At 52.2% G+C, this 15,366-nt stretch overlaps 1 protein-coding gene and 1 long non-coding RNA gene across 2 annotated transcripts in view; one reads left to right on the forward strand and one right to left on the reverse strand.

The window, feature by feature from the left end:
* Nucleotides 1-19: 19 nt before the first annotated feature.
* Nucleotides 20-7,558, reverse strand: LOC116860178. The gene is made up of 3 exons (XR_004381282.1): nt 7,372-7,558; nt 938-1,146; nt 20-63 (listed from the first exon to the last, which is right to left on the reverse strand). It is a non-coding gene; the product is annotated as an uncharacterized LOC116860178 (long non-coding RNA).
* A 7,136-nt stretch (nt 7,559-14,694) lies between these two features.
* The window catches only part of LOC116860171 (ATP-binding cassette sub-family A member 17-like), a gene marked incomplete at its 3' end in the record, with an annotated part of 57,829 nt that continues 57,157 nt past the window's right edge, over nt 14,695-15,366 (forward strand). The window contains 1 exon segment of the mRNA XM_032846064.1: nt 14,695-14,730. Coding sequence (XP_032701955.1) covers nt 14,695-14,730 — 36 coding nt within the window.

The raw sequence follows: 15,366 nt of genomic DNA on the forward strand, positions 1-15,366 counted from the left end.
ACACGGAGGCGAGGGCGCGGCGGTGGGGGGGGGAGTGGAGAGAGTCCCCTGGTGCTCACGGTCCTGCAAGGGGGGAGAAGCCTGTGTGATGCACCTGGAAGGGTCAGCGCTCCGCAGCCCCACGATGCCCACCAGGCAGGTCAAGGGAGTGCGACCCTTAGTGAACGCAGGCACGCCGACTACACGGCCGGGAGGACCTGCCTTGAGTGAGAGCTCTTCGATTTTTTCCAAAGACCAACTTTACATTTGGCCCCAGTGGGTTACAAGTCATTTCCATGGAAGCTCTTTTTAAAATTAAACTCTTGCTTTTTTAGAAAAGATGTGGCCGTCCCTGTCGGATGACGGTTGCTCAGAATTCGCGTTAAAGGGTACTCAGTGAATACTCGTAGAGAACATAACTGTTTTTTACAAATTAACCTAAAATATGCTTGTACTTAACCACATTTTTAAAATGTGAAGAGATTAAAGCTAAAGGAGAATGAAACGTTATTAAGTAGCCACTTAATAAATGTTCCAAATTCTTCCAAAATTCACAAGGTGCATAAAGTGTCATAAAATCAGCTGTGTACAGTTCATAAACACACACACATATAATAAAAGGATAAAAAGAAATAAGACCCACGAGGACCTGTGGTTTTTAAAAGGTTTCTAGAAGTGGTTCAAGCCAAGAGGGGAAGGCAGTGCCTCTCGCCGGGCCCGCCATCCCCACGATGCGCCCTGGCCTGGCCGGGGTGAACCTTCTTCCTTTCCTGAGAGGGAAATATAAAAAGGTCACAGCTCAAATGAGACCACTGGTCGGACTTCTGGCAAAGTCTGGCCAGGAAAGGACACATCCCTGTGCTTACTCTTGTCTCTCTGGCCCGAGGAGTGGGGAGGACAGAAAGACAGACCGTGTTCCCAGAGTCCCTATGAGGCCAAGTAGCCCCCATGCACTGACCTGGGTCCTGGGAGAGGCTCCTGGCCGTGGTCGCCCTCTGGGGCTATGGCAGGACTGGCCGAAAGGAGGCAGTTCTGTGACCAGGGCCCTGGGGTGGGGCCTGTGGGCCTCTTGAGTGCAGCGGGGTGACGGATGCCTCACGGGACATCAGGAGGGGCCCGGGACTCGCTGGCATGACTCTCCCAGCACCTCTGGGCAAAGGGACGGCGCTAGAGCATAATTTGGAAAATAAACAAAAAAACCCTTTTACCAAGTTAGAAAGTGAACAGATCGCAAGTGTGTGACTTGAAACAGAGCAGATCCGACAACAAAGAAATACGGATGCAGGGAAACAGACTGTAGGGGATGGGACTTTGTTCCCAACTGATACGTGGAAATATAAGGAACTTTCCCGTTAGACAGGCTCACCCAGCCCTGGTTTCTGCCATCACCGCTCTCTTAAGCACGAAGAAAGGAGGAAGAAGGACCCGGCCCCGGTCACACAGCAAGAAAGCCGCGAGCCAGGACACGTTTCTAGCCCTGTGTCATCCGAAAAGTAGTAAACCTTCAAAAAATTGTATGCGTTACTCCCACCGTGTCACGTTAGACACGAACAAGAGAAACTCTTCCCTGCGCCCCGGCACCTGCGGGGGTACTCCTCGGCCTCCTTCCAGCACCCGGCTGGCTGCCTCGTGCGTGCCAGGCTGCAGCCCAAGTCCCCCCGCACGCCTTCCCCGCATCTGTTCTGTTTGAGCAGAAAAGAATTCAAAGGCGATTCCCAGAATTACAAAATCTAGACAGCTTTGTGGTTATGAAAGCAAATGTACAATGAGGACAGGAAGTTGAAAGTTCCTCAAAACACTTCACATTGAGGTCCAGGGTCTGCAGAAGAGGGGATGACCGCCAGGCAGAGCCAGCCTCGCGCCTCCTACTCTAAGGCAAACACTCAGGCGGGGGCCACTTGCGGAGTCGCCGCCTCCGCCCCACAGGAGCGGCTGAGGACTTCCCCTCCAGGACTCACTTCACTCCTTCAGGGACAGAGACAGGAAGGGAAGGGAAAGCTTCCCCCCCACCCCCACCACTCCTAAAAGGCTTGTTTGCTCAGTGTTAAAATATTAAACATTACACAAAGTGTGGAGTGTTTCAGTGTTTGCTTTTTAATTGAACGACTGAACTGGTCCAGAGTGAGTGCGTCCTGTGGCCTGTGGCCTGCTGGTTTCGGGGAGCTCTTGTGGTGACACACAGGATTCCTCCGATGAGGGCTTTTCCAGTAACTTCCATGAGTTCAAGAGGTACGGATCGTACCAGTGGGAAGCACCCACGGCCGCTGGGGTACACGCTCAGAGCCCAGATACCTCCACTTCCCCACCAGTGGCTTTTTCATTACTGGCTTGAACCTGTCGTCCACTGTCCATGTGCCCACACCAAACAGGGTTTTGTCTCAGCATATGAGGAACAGAGGGGCATTAACGCTTCTAGAGAAGTCGCCTCCAAGGAGGCCTCGAGGCCAGCGAGTGGACATGGACAGGGTCTGGTGCAGGGTACGCACCCTGTTAGGTGACCCTGTTAGGTCACATCCCAAGCTCAGTGCATCTCCTTCCAGGGACGCCTGAGTCTGTCCGGGCCTGGAGGATGGCATGGGGTCTCCACGACCCCACAGTCCCACATGAGGGGTCTCCACAAAGCCAGGCCTCCACACGTCACGCGGGGTCAGACAAGCCCAGCTCTGCCCTCTTTTCACGGGCGTGGAATAGAGACAGGGCCTTATGGGTGGTGCTGGCCAGGCCTTGGTGCTTTTCCTGAGGACCGAGATTGGTGAGGACCCCGTTCAGCTGGGAAATCATCTCCTTATCGATCCGGGGAGTCCACAACAGTGAGGGGTAGTAAGGGTCCACTTGTGTCCACTCCAGATAAGTACTTAACGCTTGTGGGTAGAATCTGCGGTCTTCTACGACACGCAAGACAGGAAGGCATTGATTCCTCCCGCAGACACCTGCCCGGTGCTTGCTGTGCGAGAGGTGCTGACGGCGTGGAAATGGAAATCGTAACGTGCCCGACCCAAGATGCTCACAGCCCGCGAACACGTCCGTGTTCCGTGAGTGCCGTAGCCCGAGCCAGAGGAGGCAGCGTGAGGTTCTGGAGAGGACAGAAGTCGCGTGTGTGTGCATGTGTGTGTGCGTGCACACGTATGACACGGGGGAGGCTCTGGGAAGGCTCCGGGGAGTGGGTGACACAGGAGACCAATGTCCAGTGTCCCGGTGGCCGGGAGGGGCGGAGAAGAGCATGTGCAGGAAACAGCTGGTGGTTCCAAGCACCTGGTCAGGGAGCAGCGGGGAATGAGTCAGAAAGGGAAGCCGACCAAGGCCTTGGATGCTGTGCCAAGAAGGGGGAGGGCCTCCACACGGGCAGTAATGCCGCCCTCCAGGTGATTTTTTGGGGGTTTGATTGTTTTCCCAGCACATGATATGGTCTCTTCTTTCAGGGGAGGGAGTTTGGGGGGTGCAAAGGAAACATGTGAAAATGTCTATTTCAGTGGATTCTGCACAGGCAAAGTCAAAATACCAGTCCGTGCTGTACAGCACAGGCTGAAAGCAGCACGTTTACAGAGCGTGGTGCCCGCCAGCGAGGCCCACCCCTGGCCTCCAAGCGGGCTGCGCGACACCATCTGCTGGAGGAGAGGAATGGTGAGAAACGGCACTCAGAAGCATTTTTCTCCAGAAATGAGGGGGAAGTTGGCTTTACTGACATTCAGTAAGGAGGGACTCTGGCACGCCTGCTGGCTTGTTGGCGGTCACGCACCCTGGCAGGGATGGTGGCCCTCGGCCGCTGGTTTAGTTTAAGCCTCGCACGCATGCCGGACTTCACGGGACGCAGGACAGGATGTTCAGGTGGAATGAAAACACACAAAATCACGGCTGAAGCGTTATGGTGCTTCGTAGGGATTTGGGAAGTGACCGTGAATACCCCTGGTGACAGGAGGGATCACGGTCGTCTTGGGACTTGGAACTTAGGACGGAAATATGTATTTTCTTTCAACGAATCTTCCAGATCTGGAGGTCCTTTTCCTTTCTCTCCATGACAACGGACTGCTGCTGCGTGTCCGCTAGCTCCTATCTTTTAAGCTGAAACGCTCAATTCTGTGCCTTCAAGAAAAGGTGGCAATGAGTGAGAGTTGCGGCTTTTCGAAATACCCTGGGCTAGGAATAGAGCATTTATGAAAAGGGGTGTGTGGAGCCCGGGGGCAGCGCCATCGACAGGCACACGCACACGCACACTCACATGCCAAGAGCATCCCAAGGCCAGATGCTCCACCTGCACCAGCAGCCCCTGAACGCTTAGCACCCCCCACCCCTCGCCCAAGCAGCAAGAGCCCTTGCGGGACTGGCGAGTGGGAGTGAGTGAAAGCCAAGTCCTGGGCTCACAGCACAGTCTGTGTGGCTTCACGAGGGTCGTGCGGTCTACCCGCGACACTGCCAGAACCCGGAACTGAAAATAAACAGAACCCGGAACCAGACCTTCAGACAAGGACTCAGGGTTCACCGGGACTTTATAAATGGGGTCCAGGCTCGCTCACACGGCTTTCTTTGAAAAACAGCATACGGGATGGGGCACCCGGTTGGCGCCGTCACTGGGGTGTGTGACTCTTGCTCCTGGGGATGTTGAGTTTGAGCCCATGATGGGCATACAGACTACTTAAAAAAATTAAAACAGCCTGTGTTTTAATGGCTGACCTAGTGGCAGTAATACGCTGGACAACGTGACCGTGTTCACTTTGCTTCTTGTCCCTTTAAAAGGTCCGTGTGTGTGTGTGTGTGTTTCTGTGCCCATATTTGGGATGGTAGTACACGGCTTTATTTTATAAATAACTAAATGAAACATATGGGGGTGCAAACTCAAATTCTCTCACACATAGCAGCGTGCAAGAAAAAGCTTGTGGACAACGTATTTACACAGCGGCCCTTGCACGGATGAGGTGGGAACAAATCTGTGAGGCCTGGTCATTGTCCGGGAGCCCCAGGAGGCTGGGTTCAAGGCTGTGGTCGCTTGTATCAGAGGCCGAGCCAGAGACCTGGTTTGCTGGCCTCACGTTCACCACCACCACCTGCCCTGTCCAGGGTTGGGACAGCTGTCTCCTTGGGGTCATATGGCTCTGAGTTCACAATGAAGCTCCTCACAGGGGCTGGGGGGATGCATTTTTAAGGCAGGGGTGTGGCCCAAGGGAAGCTACGAGGAGAGATTTCCACAAAATCTGTGCTGCCTCCTGCTTTGTTCACCCTGGCTGGAGCCTCGGTACCACTCCTGTCCTGCAAGCTGCTCTGCCTCTCTGGGTGTAGGAAAGGAGGTAATGAGGCGACTGGGGATCTCTGGGGACAGGTAACCATGGGTTTCTGCAGCACGCGTATTACTCAGCTCCTGCAAAGGTACCAGTCTGCCTGTTGACTCCAAACCTGAGCCACTCCGGGGGACAGGGGCTGACATGCCCTATGCTTTCCCAAGGGGGCCTGGGCCTCCTGGGGTTTTGTCTCCTTGCAATATCATTTCCCAGTCCAGTCCCAGTCCTGCTGTGGAAGCAGGCCCGGATAACCCCAGACCAGGGGCTCTTCACACTGGCTGCACAACAGAATCTTCTGTTGGGGGGGGGATGCTTTAAGACAGAAGCTGACATCCGAGGCCTGCCCCCCGAAGATTCTGGGCTCTGGCCTGGTCATGGGACCTGCCCCGGGATGCCTCCACCATGCAGCCAGGGTTGAGACCTTCTGCTCTTGTTGGAAGCCGTCCCAACAAGTTGGAAGCAGCTTCTCTGATGTCTCGAGGGGCACTTGTCTCATTCTGTCTGATGCTACAGTTACTCATGAATCAATCATTCTCTTTAGCTCTATCCTAAGGTCCCCAAGAGCAGGGACCACATCCAGTTCATCTTTCCATCATGCCCAGAGTCTTGCCCATCCGTCTCCCCTGAGTTCTAGAATGTTTTCTTTCCCTCCACTGACTCACTAGCAGACGAGTCTACTGTTGTCTTGGGAAGCTGGGATGGAGAAGAGATAGTCAAGTGGGGAGTCTTCCTGGGCCTTCCCAGTTTAGAGTAAGTCAGAACAGGTTCCCATGAGACCGGCACATGCACCTTGTAAGGCTAGTATTTTTTAAAAAGCCCCCAGAGCTGATCTCTCCTGTTGCAAACGACTGTCTCATCAGCATGACGGGAGATCACCAGAGATGGAACGATGTCATCCTGTGTGTCAAATATGACCAAGTGTGCAATTAAAAAAAAAAAAAAGAAGAAGAAGAAGAAGAGCGAGGGGATTCCCAAGGCATCCATTTTTCTTATCTTCCCTTGATGCAATCTTTCTAGAGGAAAGGAGCCTTAATCTTTTCAAGTTTACCCAAGGCAGCACCAACTGTTCAGAATTGAATGACACCGTTGCTCAGGAGAAAAAAGCCAGCCTGACTCACTTGCACCCTGCCCGGGTCCCCGCTCTGTCACGGGCTGTCAGCCACCCATTCAACAAGCGTTTCTCCATCCCCCGTTCTGTGCCAGGCTCGGGCTCTGTTCTGGGAACCCAAGCCCTGACCAGACCCAGGCCGGCCAGTAAGTGGGCTCACAGCGCAGCAGGCAGAGGGGTCAACAAACAAATACCCGATAAGGCAATGGGCTTTCTTTAGGCCACGTCCAAGGAAGTGAGGTTGGGGGTTCTGGTTCGCACACCAAGTGTGCACCAAGTACAGGAGACGGGCCCTGCCCTCATGAGGCTACAGCGTAGTGTGTGAATGCCGAAACCCCTGTAAACGCAAATTCACACCACGGACCCACTGACCACGGACCCCAGAGGTTACTGAGGGCTGTTGCAGGCCTCTCCACCTAGACCAAGCGTCCCCGCCTTTCTGCCCGCCGCAGAGCTCCCACCACGAGCACTGGAGCACTGCACCCCCGCCCCAATTCTGGCTCCCGGGAGTGAAGGGCTGGGCGCAGGCCGGACTCCGGGGTGGGAAGCACTCCCACCCACCCGGGAAATCTGCACGAGGGATGAGCCAGCAGCATCCCAGCGGCCCTGCTCCGCGCTCCCGGCCTGGCGGCTGCAAGGCTCTACCAGGCGGGCGCCCCGAGTGCCTGCCTGCCGGACGAATGCCAACAGGGCCACCCTCCCGGCTCGGCACAAAGGGTGCCGCGGAGCGTCCAGCTCCGGGGTTCGCGGAGGAAGCCGCCCGCGGGGAGGGGGACACGCCCAGAGGCCCGGCGGGAGGGCAAGCGTGAGTCAGGGAGGCCTGGCGTTGCGGCCCCGCCGAGGTGCACCTGCTGGGCAGGGCGGGGCGGCACGCGGGAGAGGGGGTGGGGGGTCTGGAGCAGGCCGGTCGAGCGGGATGCGGCCGCGGGGGCAGGACGGCCGGGAGGAGGGCGGCCCGGAGCCGCGAGCCCCGGGAGCAAGCGAGCGCACGCGGCGGGTCCCGGCGGCACTCACCGACCCTCGGCGCCAGGGCGGCGGCGGCCGGCGCGCTGCCCTCTCGCGGGGTCCCCTGCCTCGGGCCCGGCTGCGCTCGGCCTCGCGGCGGCGGCGACACCGACGGCCCGTGCTGACAGCGGCTGGGCAGCCGGGTGGGGAGGGGGCGCCTGCAAACAGGAGCCGGCGCTGACCCGCCGGCGCAGGCTCCTGCAGGGGGCGCGCCGGCCGGCTCGCGCGTGCGCAGTGGGCCAGCCCTGCGGGTGCCCGGCCCGCCCGACGCCCCGCCTCGGCCCGCCCCGCCCCGCCCCGCCCCGCCCGCGCCTGCGCAGTGCCCCCCGCGCCGCCGCACGGCCGGCAGGGGGCGCCGGACCCCAGGGCGGGGCGGGGCTGCGTCCACCTGCCCTTTGCCCGCTGGAGCAGTCGCCTGCCCCGGCCGTTCCCTCCAGCACTGTCCTTCTTTGGGCGCGGTCCCCTGTGTCGCGAGGGAGGGCGACTGGCCCCCTCGGACCTGGTGCGGACTGCCGGGGGGCGGGGAGGCCCAGGGGTGCGGGGTGGAGGGTGCGGAACTTTCTAGAAAATGGCCAGGCGGGTTGGAAAGCCCAGCATCCTGCGGTGTGTCCAGGGTCACGGGGCGGAGTTCAGAAGGGCGGGAGGGCCTGGGAGCCATGAGGCCAGGTGGGGGCCACCTGAGCTGGGAGGTCGTGGGTTACGGTTTCTAAAATCAGAAACAGACGGAGACGAGCCTTGCGGGGCCCCTGGGCGGACAGAGCCGGTCTGGTCCTGGGGCAGAGCTTAGGGTCGTCCTGTTTCGCAGGGCTAGCCTGACCGGGGTCGCTTCTTGCTGGTGCCGCTGCGAACGGTGAAGCGGGAACCGCGGGCGCGGGTTGGCGGGAGGCGAGCGCCGAGAGGGGCCGCGTTGTACCGGCCGCGCGCCGCGGTCCGGGCTGCCTGCCGCGCCGCGACGTCCCCCGCCCCGCGCGCGGGCCTGGTCTGCCAGCCGTGGTTTGGCGTGTGCACAATCCGTGTGCCCTGACGAGGCTCAGTGACTCATTGCTTTCACGGGGGCTAGTGGGGAGCTCTGCCTGGGCCGGGGCCACGTCAGACGCGAGGGATACAGGTCAGGGGGGGCACCTGCAGCGGAGAGGGGCCTGAAGCTGGGCTGCGGCCACCATGGGTGGGGCAGAATCACCTGCTGCGGAGAGGTCACGAGACCAGGCAGGGATCAGCTGGGACCGGAGGGTCCCGAGGCCGGGTTGGGGTCACCTGGGGGGCGGTGAGGTCGCGTTGCAGGGGCGGGGCGGGACTGGGCGAGGGGCCTGGGCTGGAGTCTCGTGGGCGGCGGCGGCGCGGGGCCAACAGTCGCCGCGGGCCGGCCCCCTCGGGTCCCCAGCGCCCGGACTGAGCGCTGCCACGGGCCTACGGCTCGGGATCGTCCCCGGCACAGGCGCACCTGCCGCTAGCTGCGTCAGCGCTTCCCGGGGCGCACTTGGGGCGGCCGCACCTGCCGCGCCCCGCGCACCTCCGCGACCAGGACGCGGCTGATCCAACCGTAAAGTAATGACCCGAGTAGGGAAGCTTCGGTCCCCGCCCCCCCCAAGACTCCGGATTAGCTATAGAGGGTCTCCCTGTTACCGTTTGAAGCGGTGCTGTTTACGTGGGCTTTTGTTGGCCTCTCTTCCCTCTGTCTCCTTCACCAGAAGGTGGGCTCCATGAGGAAAGGGACTTGTCTAGCTCACCGCGACATCTCAGGGTCCTGGAGTGCCTGGCAGAGAGGAGGCACCCGGTAAATATTTGTTGAATGAGGGGTCAGATGTCCTGGCTTTGCTCTGGACCCGGCCGCTGGACTAGTGCGGGTGTGTCATTTGACAGCTCTGAGCCGCCATCTCCTGTCCCTCAAATCAGGATGCTAATAGACTAGTAATAGTACCAAACTCAGAAGGATTTTGTTTTCGGGTCAAATGGGAAAACGAGTAAACTCTTATCCTGATGCCTGACACATAAGCACTAAGGAAGTGGTAGTCCCCGGTGAGCCTAGCGGAGGCTTACCAGCCTGGTCTTCACGGAGCAGACAGCCGTGAAGCAAATAAAACCCCCAAACCCAACAACGGAAAACCCAACTGAAAACAGTTACAGTCGAGGTGGAGGAGTGGATTATTAATGTGTGGTGAGCATCTTAAAACACCGTCTCTCCCCATCGTCGCTCACAGCCCTCACCCCCTCCCTCCCAGCCCAGGTGTCCGCCGGGAAACTCTATGAACCTCGCTGACCGGCGTTTTCCTCACTCTTTCCTCTTTCCAGAACCAGTCTTTGCCATCTCCAACTCATACTGGTTCCACCTTGCAATTCCCCCCCAGCCCTTTCTAAACCTGGAAGGGTTCTGCGTGACCCAATCCAGGAACGGAGCGGGGCTGGGTCGGGCTTCCCTCAGATGGAAGGTGAAGGTGGGGATCAGATGGAAGGACTGCTTGATCAAGAGAGACGCCTGCAGAGTAGTGAATGAACCTTTGTTTTTGACCCTGTGAGGGTGCCTGTGTGGTAATTATGATTAGTCACCGCAATCATGAAGCTAGAGGGTACAAGGCCACTGGCGAAGGAAGACATTCTGTGGGAACATTCTAGGCTCCAGACACCTGGTCACAAATGACTGCCCACAAGGGGTGAGCTCTTCGGATGGATCCTCAACAGTCACTCTTTTGCTCAAGGCTCACTAAACCTAGATGGTGTAGCTGGTATTCTTCCAAGTGGAGGCCCAGTTAAGGGGGATAATTTATCCAAAGTCACACAGTAGACGTGGGCCTGGAGCCCAGGTGTTCCCATGTTCCGGCTCCTGGACTCCTGACAGTCTCTGGGAGGTAAATTACTCACACTCAAACGTAGTGTGAAAACATGCCAGGTCATTCATTAAGAGGATACTCCTTGGGGTTCCCATGGCTCAGACATTTCTCAAGATTGATGGCAAAAATTAAGGTGATGCTCAAGGAAAACATAGGGCTGTACAAAAGGCAGTAAACCTTGTCATTGCAGAAGTTGGCTGACATCTTTAGATATACACTTGTACACACTCCATGCTTTTTAAAAATGGAACCAATATGTCAGCTCCCATTTCTTTTGCAAGGACACAAATACTATCTCCCTTTCCATCTGTATCTGTCTGTGCTTATAGATCTGTACGTTCTTGTACAGCAGTGCCCACGTTGGTGGTATTCAATGCAGAATTTCAGAAGACAGCTTCTCTGATTGTTTCCATAGGAACAATGTTATAATTGGAGGCTTCGTCCTAGACCAAGGGCTGTACCATACTCCTTCGTTCAGCAATGGAGAAGCATTAATATTGTAGTGGTTAAAACTGCTTGTGGACTCTGGCCACACAGCCTCGAACTGAATCCCAGCCCTTAATGCCTCACGTAACCCCTTCGTGCCTTGGTTCCCTTGCCTAAAGCAGGGAGCACATAGTACTCACTTCATGGGATTGCCGTGAGAATTCAAAGCTTGGAAACATATGGAATGCTTCAAAAATGCTCGGCACTTAGCAAGGGGCCAGTTCCTAGTTTGGGGGAGGTTTTAAGTAAAGCCTTCTGTAATAATTTCTATATAGGTTTTGTATAAGAGATGTTATTTGTGTGTGTTTGAAAGTAAAAATGCCCATTTTATTCCAGTAACAATTTAGGAATAGGATCATTGAATTGTATGGAAGTGTGTGTTTAGCTTTATAATAAAACGTAAGAAACACACGGCTGCACCATTTTGCATTGCCCCATTGGTTTATAAGAGTTCCAGTCGCTCTGTAACTTTGCCATCACTGAAAAAATATTTTTTTCCCGGCCATTCAAGTAGTTGGTCGTGGTATTTTATTGTGGTTTGAATTCGCTTTTCCCAGTGACATAATGCTGAACATCTTTTCCTGGGCTTATTTGCCATACATACATCCTCTTTGGGTCAGTATCTTTAGAAATTGGGTGTTAATTTTCTTACTGTTGAGTTTTGAGAGTTTTATATATTCTGGTTAGAGCTCCTTTGTCAGGTAAGCAGTTTGCAAATATTTTCCCCCAGTCTGTGCCTTGCTTTCCCACCCTGTTAATCTTTTGCAGAGAAAAAGATTCTAATTTTAATGAAGCCCGACTTACCGATTTTTCTTTTATGCTTTTCGTGTCGTATCTCAGGAATCTTTGCTTAATCCAAGGTCTCAGGGATGTTCTCCTGTAGTGTTTTTTTGTTTTGTTTTGTTTTGTTTTATTCCTAGAAGTTTCAGAGTTTGAGGTTTTGCACTTAGGTCTCTGCTGTATTTTGAGCTGATTTTGTATAATGGATTGAGGTATTGATCAAAGGGGATTTTTTCCCCATACATGATACCATTTGTCCCACCACCCTCTGTTAAAAAGATAATTCCTTTTTCCATTGAATTGCACCTTTGTCAAAAATTGACCGTATTTGTGAAACTCTCTTTTTTAACTCTTTTGTTCCACTGGTCTGCGTGTGATTTTAGTCTGGGCTTTGGCACACTCTTTCTGTAAAGGGCTGGAGGGCAAATGTTTAAGGCTTTGCATGCCAAGAGGCAAATTTCAGGGTATCATACACATCCTTGTTATATGAGACATTAATTTATATTAATTTATATTAATATTAATTTGAATTTAAAATTTAAATTAATAATTGTATTAATTTATTATATTTTTTCCAAAAAATTATTTAAGACAGTAATATAATAATTGAATATAACTTTCTCTTTGCAACATAGATCTACTCATGAGAACAACGGAGTTCTTTTTTATGGGTTAATGTATTGCTTTGCCAGGGTTCAAAGATAGTACTCCCTACCATCAGAATCTATTGTAAATGCTTGTCTGTCACTGTGGACCGGTCACGAGATTTTATGTATCTCACCTTGACTGTGACTTCAGTTGACTGTCTTCGTGGTTTGAAAGGCATTGATCGAACCCCGTTAGACTCCTCTCCATAACTTGCCTTGTTGCCTGTTGTTGCATTATAGATTAGTCCCAGCCGGCTGAAGGTGAGATGGAGGGTCCTTAGTCACATAGTTACACCGATTTTAAAAAATAATGAAAATTTCCGGGGCACCTGGGTGGCTCAGTGGGTTGGGCCTCTTGCCTTCAGCTCAGGTCAGGATCACAGGATCCTGGGATCGAGCCCCGCATCAGGCTCTCTGCTCAGCGGGGAGCCTGCTTCCTCCTCTTTCTCTCTGCCTGTCTCTGCCTACTTGTGATCTCTCTCTCTCTCTCTGTCAAATAAATAAATAAAATCTTAAAAAAATAATGAAAATTTCCTTTCACGTACACTGAGGTCTGGAAAACACTGCTGGAGCTGTCGTCTGAGCTTGGAAGATGTTGCTTGTTTTGTCATCAAAGCAATCATACGACAGAAGAAGTCTCACCCAATAGGCACTGTAGAGGCTAAATTCAGAGCTATTTCGTGCTCGGTCACTGTGGTTGAGGGCAGTCCTCCCAGCCATTGGTTTGCAGGCTGGGCTGCAGTGGGCTGCATTTGCCCACGGGCCATAGTTGTCCTGCCTAGGCTTCAGCTAATTCTATATTGTCTTAGTTAGTGTAATGTTAATGAGGCAGGAGGTATCCCCCAGTTCTGTTCCTCTTTCAATATGATTTTGGCTATTTTAGTCCCTTTGCCATTCCGTGGGAATTTTAAAGTCACCTTGTTGATCTCTGTCATTGATACCGTAGAGATTTTGACTGGGATTGTACTGAATCTAAAAATCAGTTTGGGGGAACTGAAGTCTTTGTACAGACGTCTACAGTCCATGAGCATGGTATATCTTCGCATTTACTTCATTTAAAAAAAACTTTCATTAATGTTCTTTCGTCTAGATTCTGGACGTGTTTTGTTGGATGTACTTCTAAGTATTTCATTTTATCGATATTATCACAAATGATACCTTGAAAAAAACTTTGGGTTTCCACTTGTTCCTTGCTAGTATATAGAAATACAACTGACTTTTGTATATTGACCTCATCTCCTGGGACCTTGCTGAACTCACCTATCAGTTGTAGAATTTTTTTAATAGATTTCTTGGGAAAATCATGACGTTTGAGAGTAGAGACACTTTTCTTCTTACATTATTATTATTATTATTATTATTATCATTATATGCCTTCCTTGTAATGTTTTTGTCTGGCTTTGGTATCAAGGTAATGCTGACCTCATGATATGAGTTGGGAAGTAGCTTACTTCTTCTACTTTGTGGAAGAGATTGTGTAGAATCTGTATCATTTCTTCCTTAGATGTTTGTTAGAATTTGCCGATAAAACCATCTGAGTCATGGTTTCTGTCTTGGGATGCTTTTAAATATGAATATAATTTCTTTAGCGCATAAAGGACTTTCAGGCCACCTATTTCCTCTTGAGTGAGTTTGGGTAGTTTATGTCTTTCTGGGAATTGGTTTCACCTAGGTAGTTGAACATAGAGAAATCAGTACTGTTACTAATAATATTCAGTTAATTTGAAATGTTTTCTTTATCCTGCACTAAGTTCCCATGAATACTTTGGTATATATATAGATTCTTCTTTTTTTAGTGAGCTGTTACTGTCCTAGTATGATATTCTCTTAATTAATGAAGTTATATAACAACAAATTTAATAATGTGGATAGTTTCTGGTTGTTATCTGTCCCTTTCAGAATTTTCTTGCCCTATTTCATACTTTTGTGCTTCCTGTGGATTTCTGAATCAGTTTTTTTAAAATCTTGTTGAAATCTTTATTGGTGCTGTGTAAAATTTGTAGATTTATTTAGGAGAATTAAAATCTTCAGACTGACTCTTCCTTTGCAGTGATAGGTCTCCCCAGGGACAACTTGATGGCTGGTTGGTTAAGTGTACATCTCTTGATTTTGGCTCAGGTCATGATCTCAGAGTTGTTAGGTCAAGCCCCATGTTGGGCTGAGTGTGGGAGCCTCCTTAAGATTCTCCCTCTGCCACTGCCCCTCCACCCCTCTGCGCCTTCACTGCTTGCTCTAAGTTTTTAATACTTGTTTATTTACTTGGAAGGGAGAGAGAGAGTGCGCACACGCGTGTGCACAGGCGAATGCGGGGGAGGCAGGGGGGAGACCTGCATGGCTCTGCATATGTATACGTAGTATCAGTACGTTATAAGCAAGTCTTTTTCTAAGGTTAAAAAAAGAGAGAGATCCAGGAATACATGGTGGATTTTATCAAATGCCTTGTTGGAATTTATTGACACAATAATATGTTTTGAATCTTTTCACCGATAAATACAGTGAATTACACCAACAGATCTCATGATAGTGAAAACAGTGAATCATTCTGGTATTTCTGGGACGGATTTCCCATTTGTTGATGGTGTTTTATTCCTCTCATGGACCTCATCAAGGGCTTTTATGTCTTTTCTTCAGTGAGAACGAGTTGTAGTTTTTTTGTTTGGGTGGTGGATTGGTTGGTTTTAAATGCTTTCCTTCTCAGAGTTTGGGATCGCTGTTACAGTAACAGGTTTTTAAGTACCGGACGTTTTCTGGCTTTACGTTTATGGATCAGTTTGAGTAGCATCAGAACAAACTGTTCCTTGCAGTTGAAAACAACTCACCCATTTGAGTTATCACTGCTTGTCCTTCTCTGCAGGCTCTTGGACAACTTTCTCGATTTCATCACAGTTTATTTGAAGAAATATTTAGATTTTTAACAGTCTCTTCCTGGGGGCGCCTGGGTGACTCCGTGGGTTAAGCCTCTGCCTTCAGCTCAGTTCATGATCTCAGGGTTCTGGGATGGAGCCCCCTGTATTAAATGTGATGCCCAGGCCCCTCGCCGGGTAAGTCGGCAGTGCCCCCATGAGAGTGGACAGTTTCCTTCCCTGTTGCGTTGATACTGGAATGGTTAGCAAGTGTGTGTGGGAAGATGCTTGAAATGCATTTGTGCGGTTTGCCTTGGCCTCTTGCCACGAGAGCAGCTTGCCATGAGAGATGTGCAGAGCAGACCTGCATGCGTCTCTGCCAGCCGCGCTAACAAACCACCCTGGACCGGGTGCTGGAAACAC

This window comes from Lontra canadensis, unplaced genomic scaffold, assembly GCF_010015895.1.
Source record: "Lontra canadensis isolate GAN:19392208 unplaced genomic scaffold, GSC_riverotter_1.0 scaffold171, whole genome shotgun sequence".
In the NCBI taxonomy this organism is placed as follows: Eukaryota; Metazoa; Chordata; class Mammalia; order Carnivora; family Mustelidae; genus Lontra; species Lontra canadensis.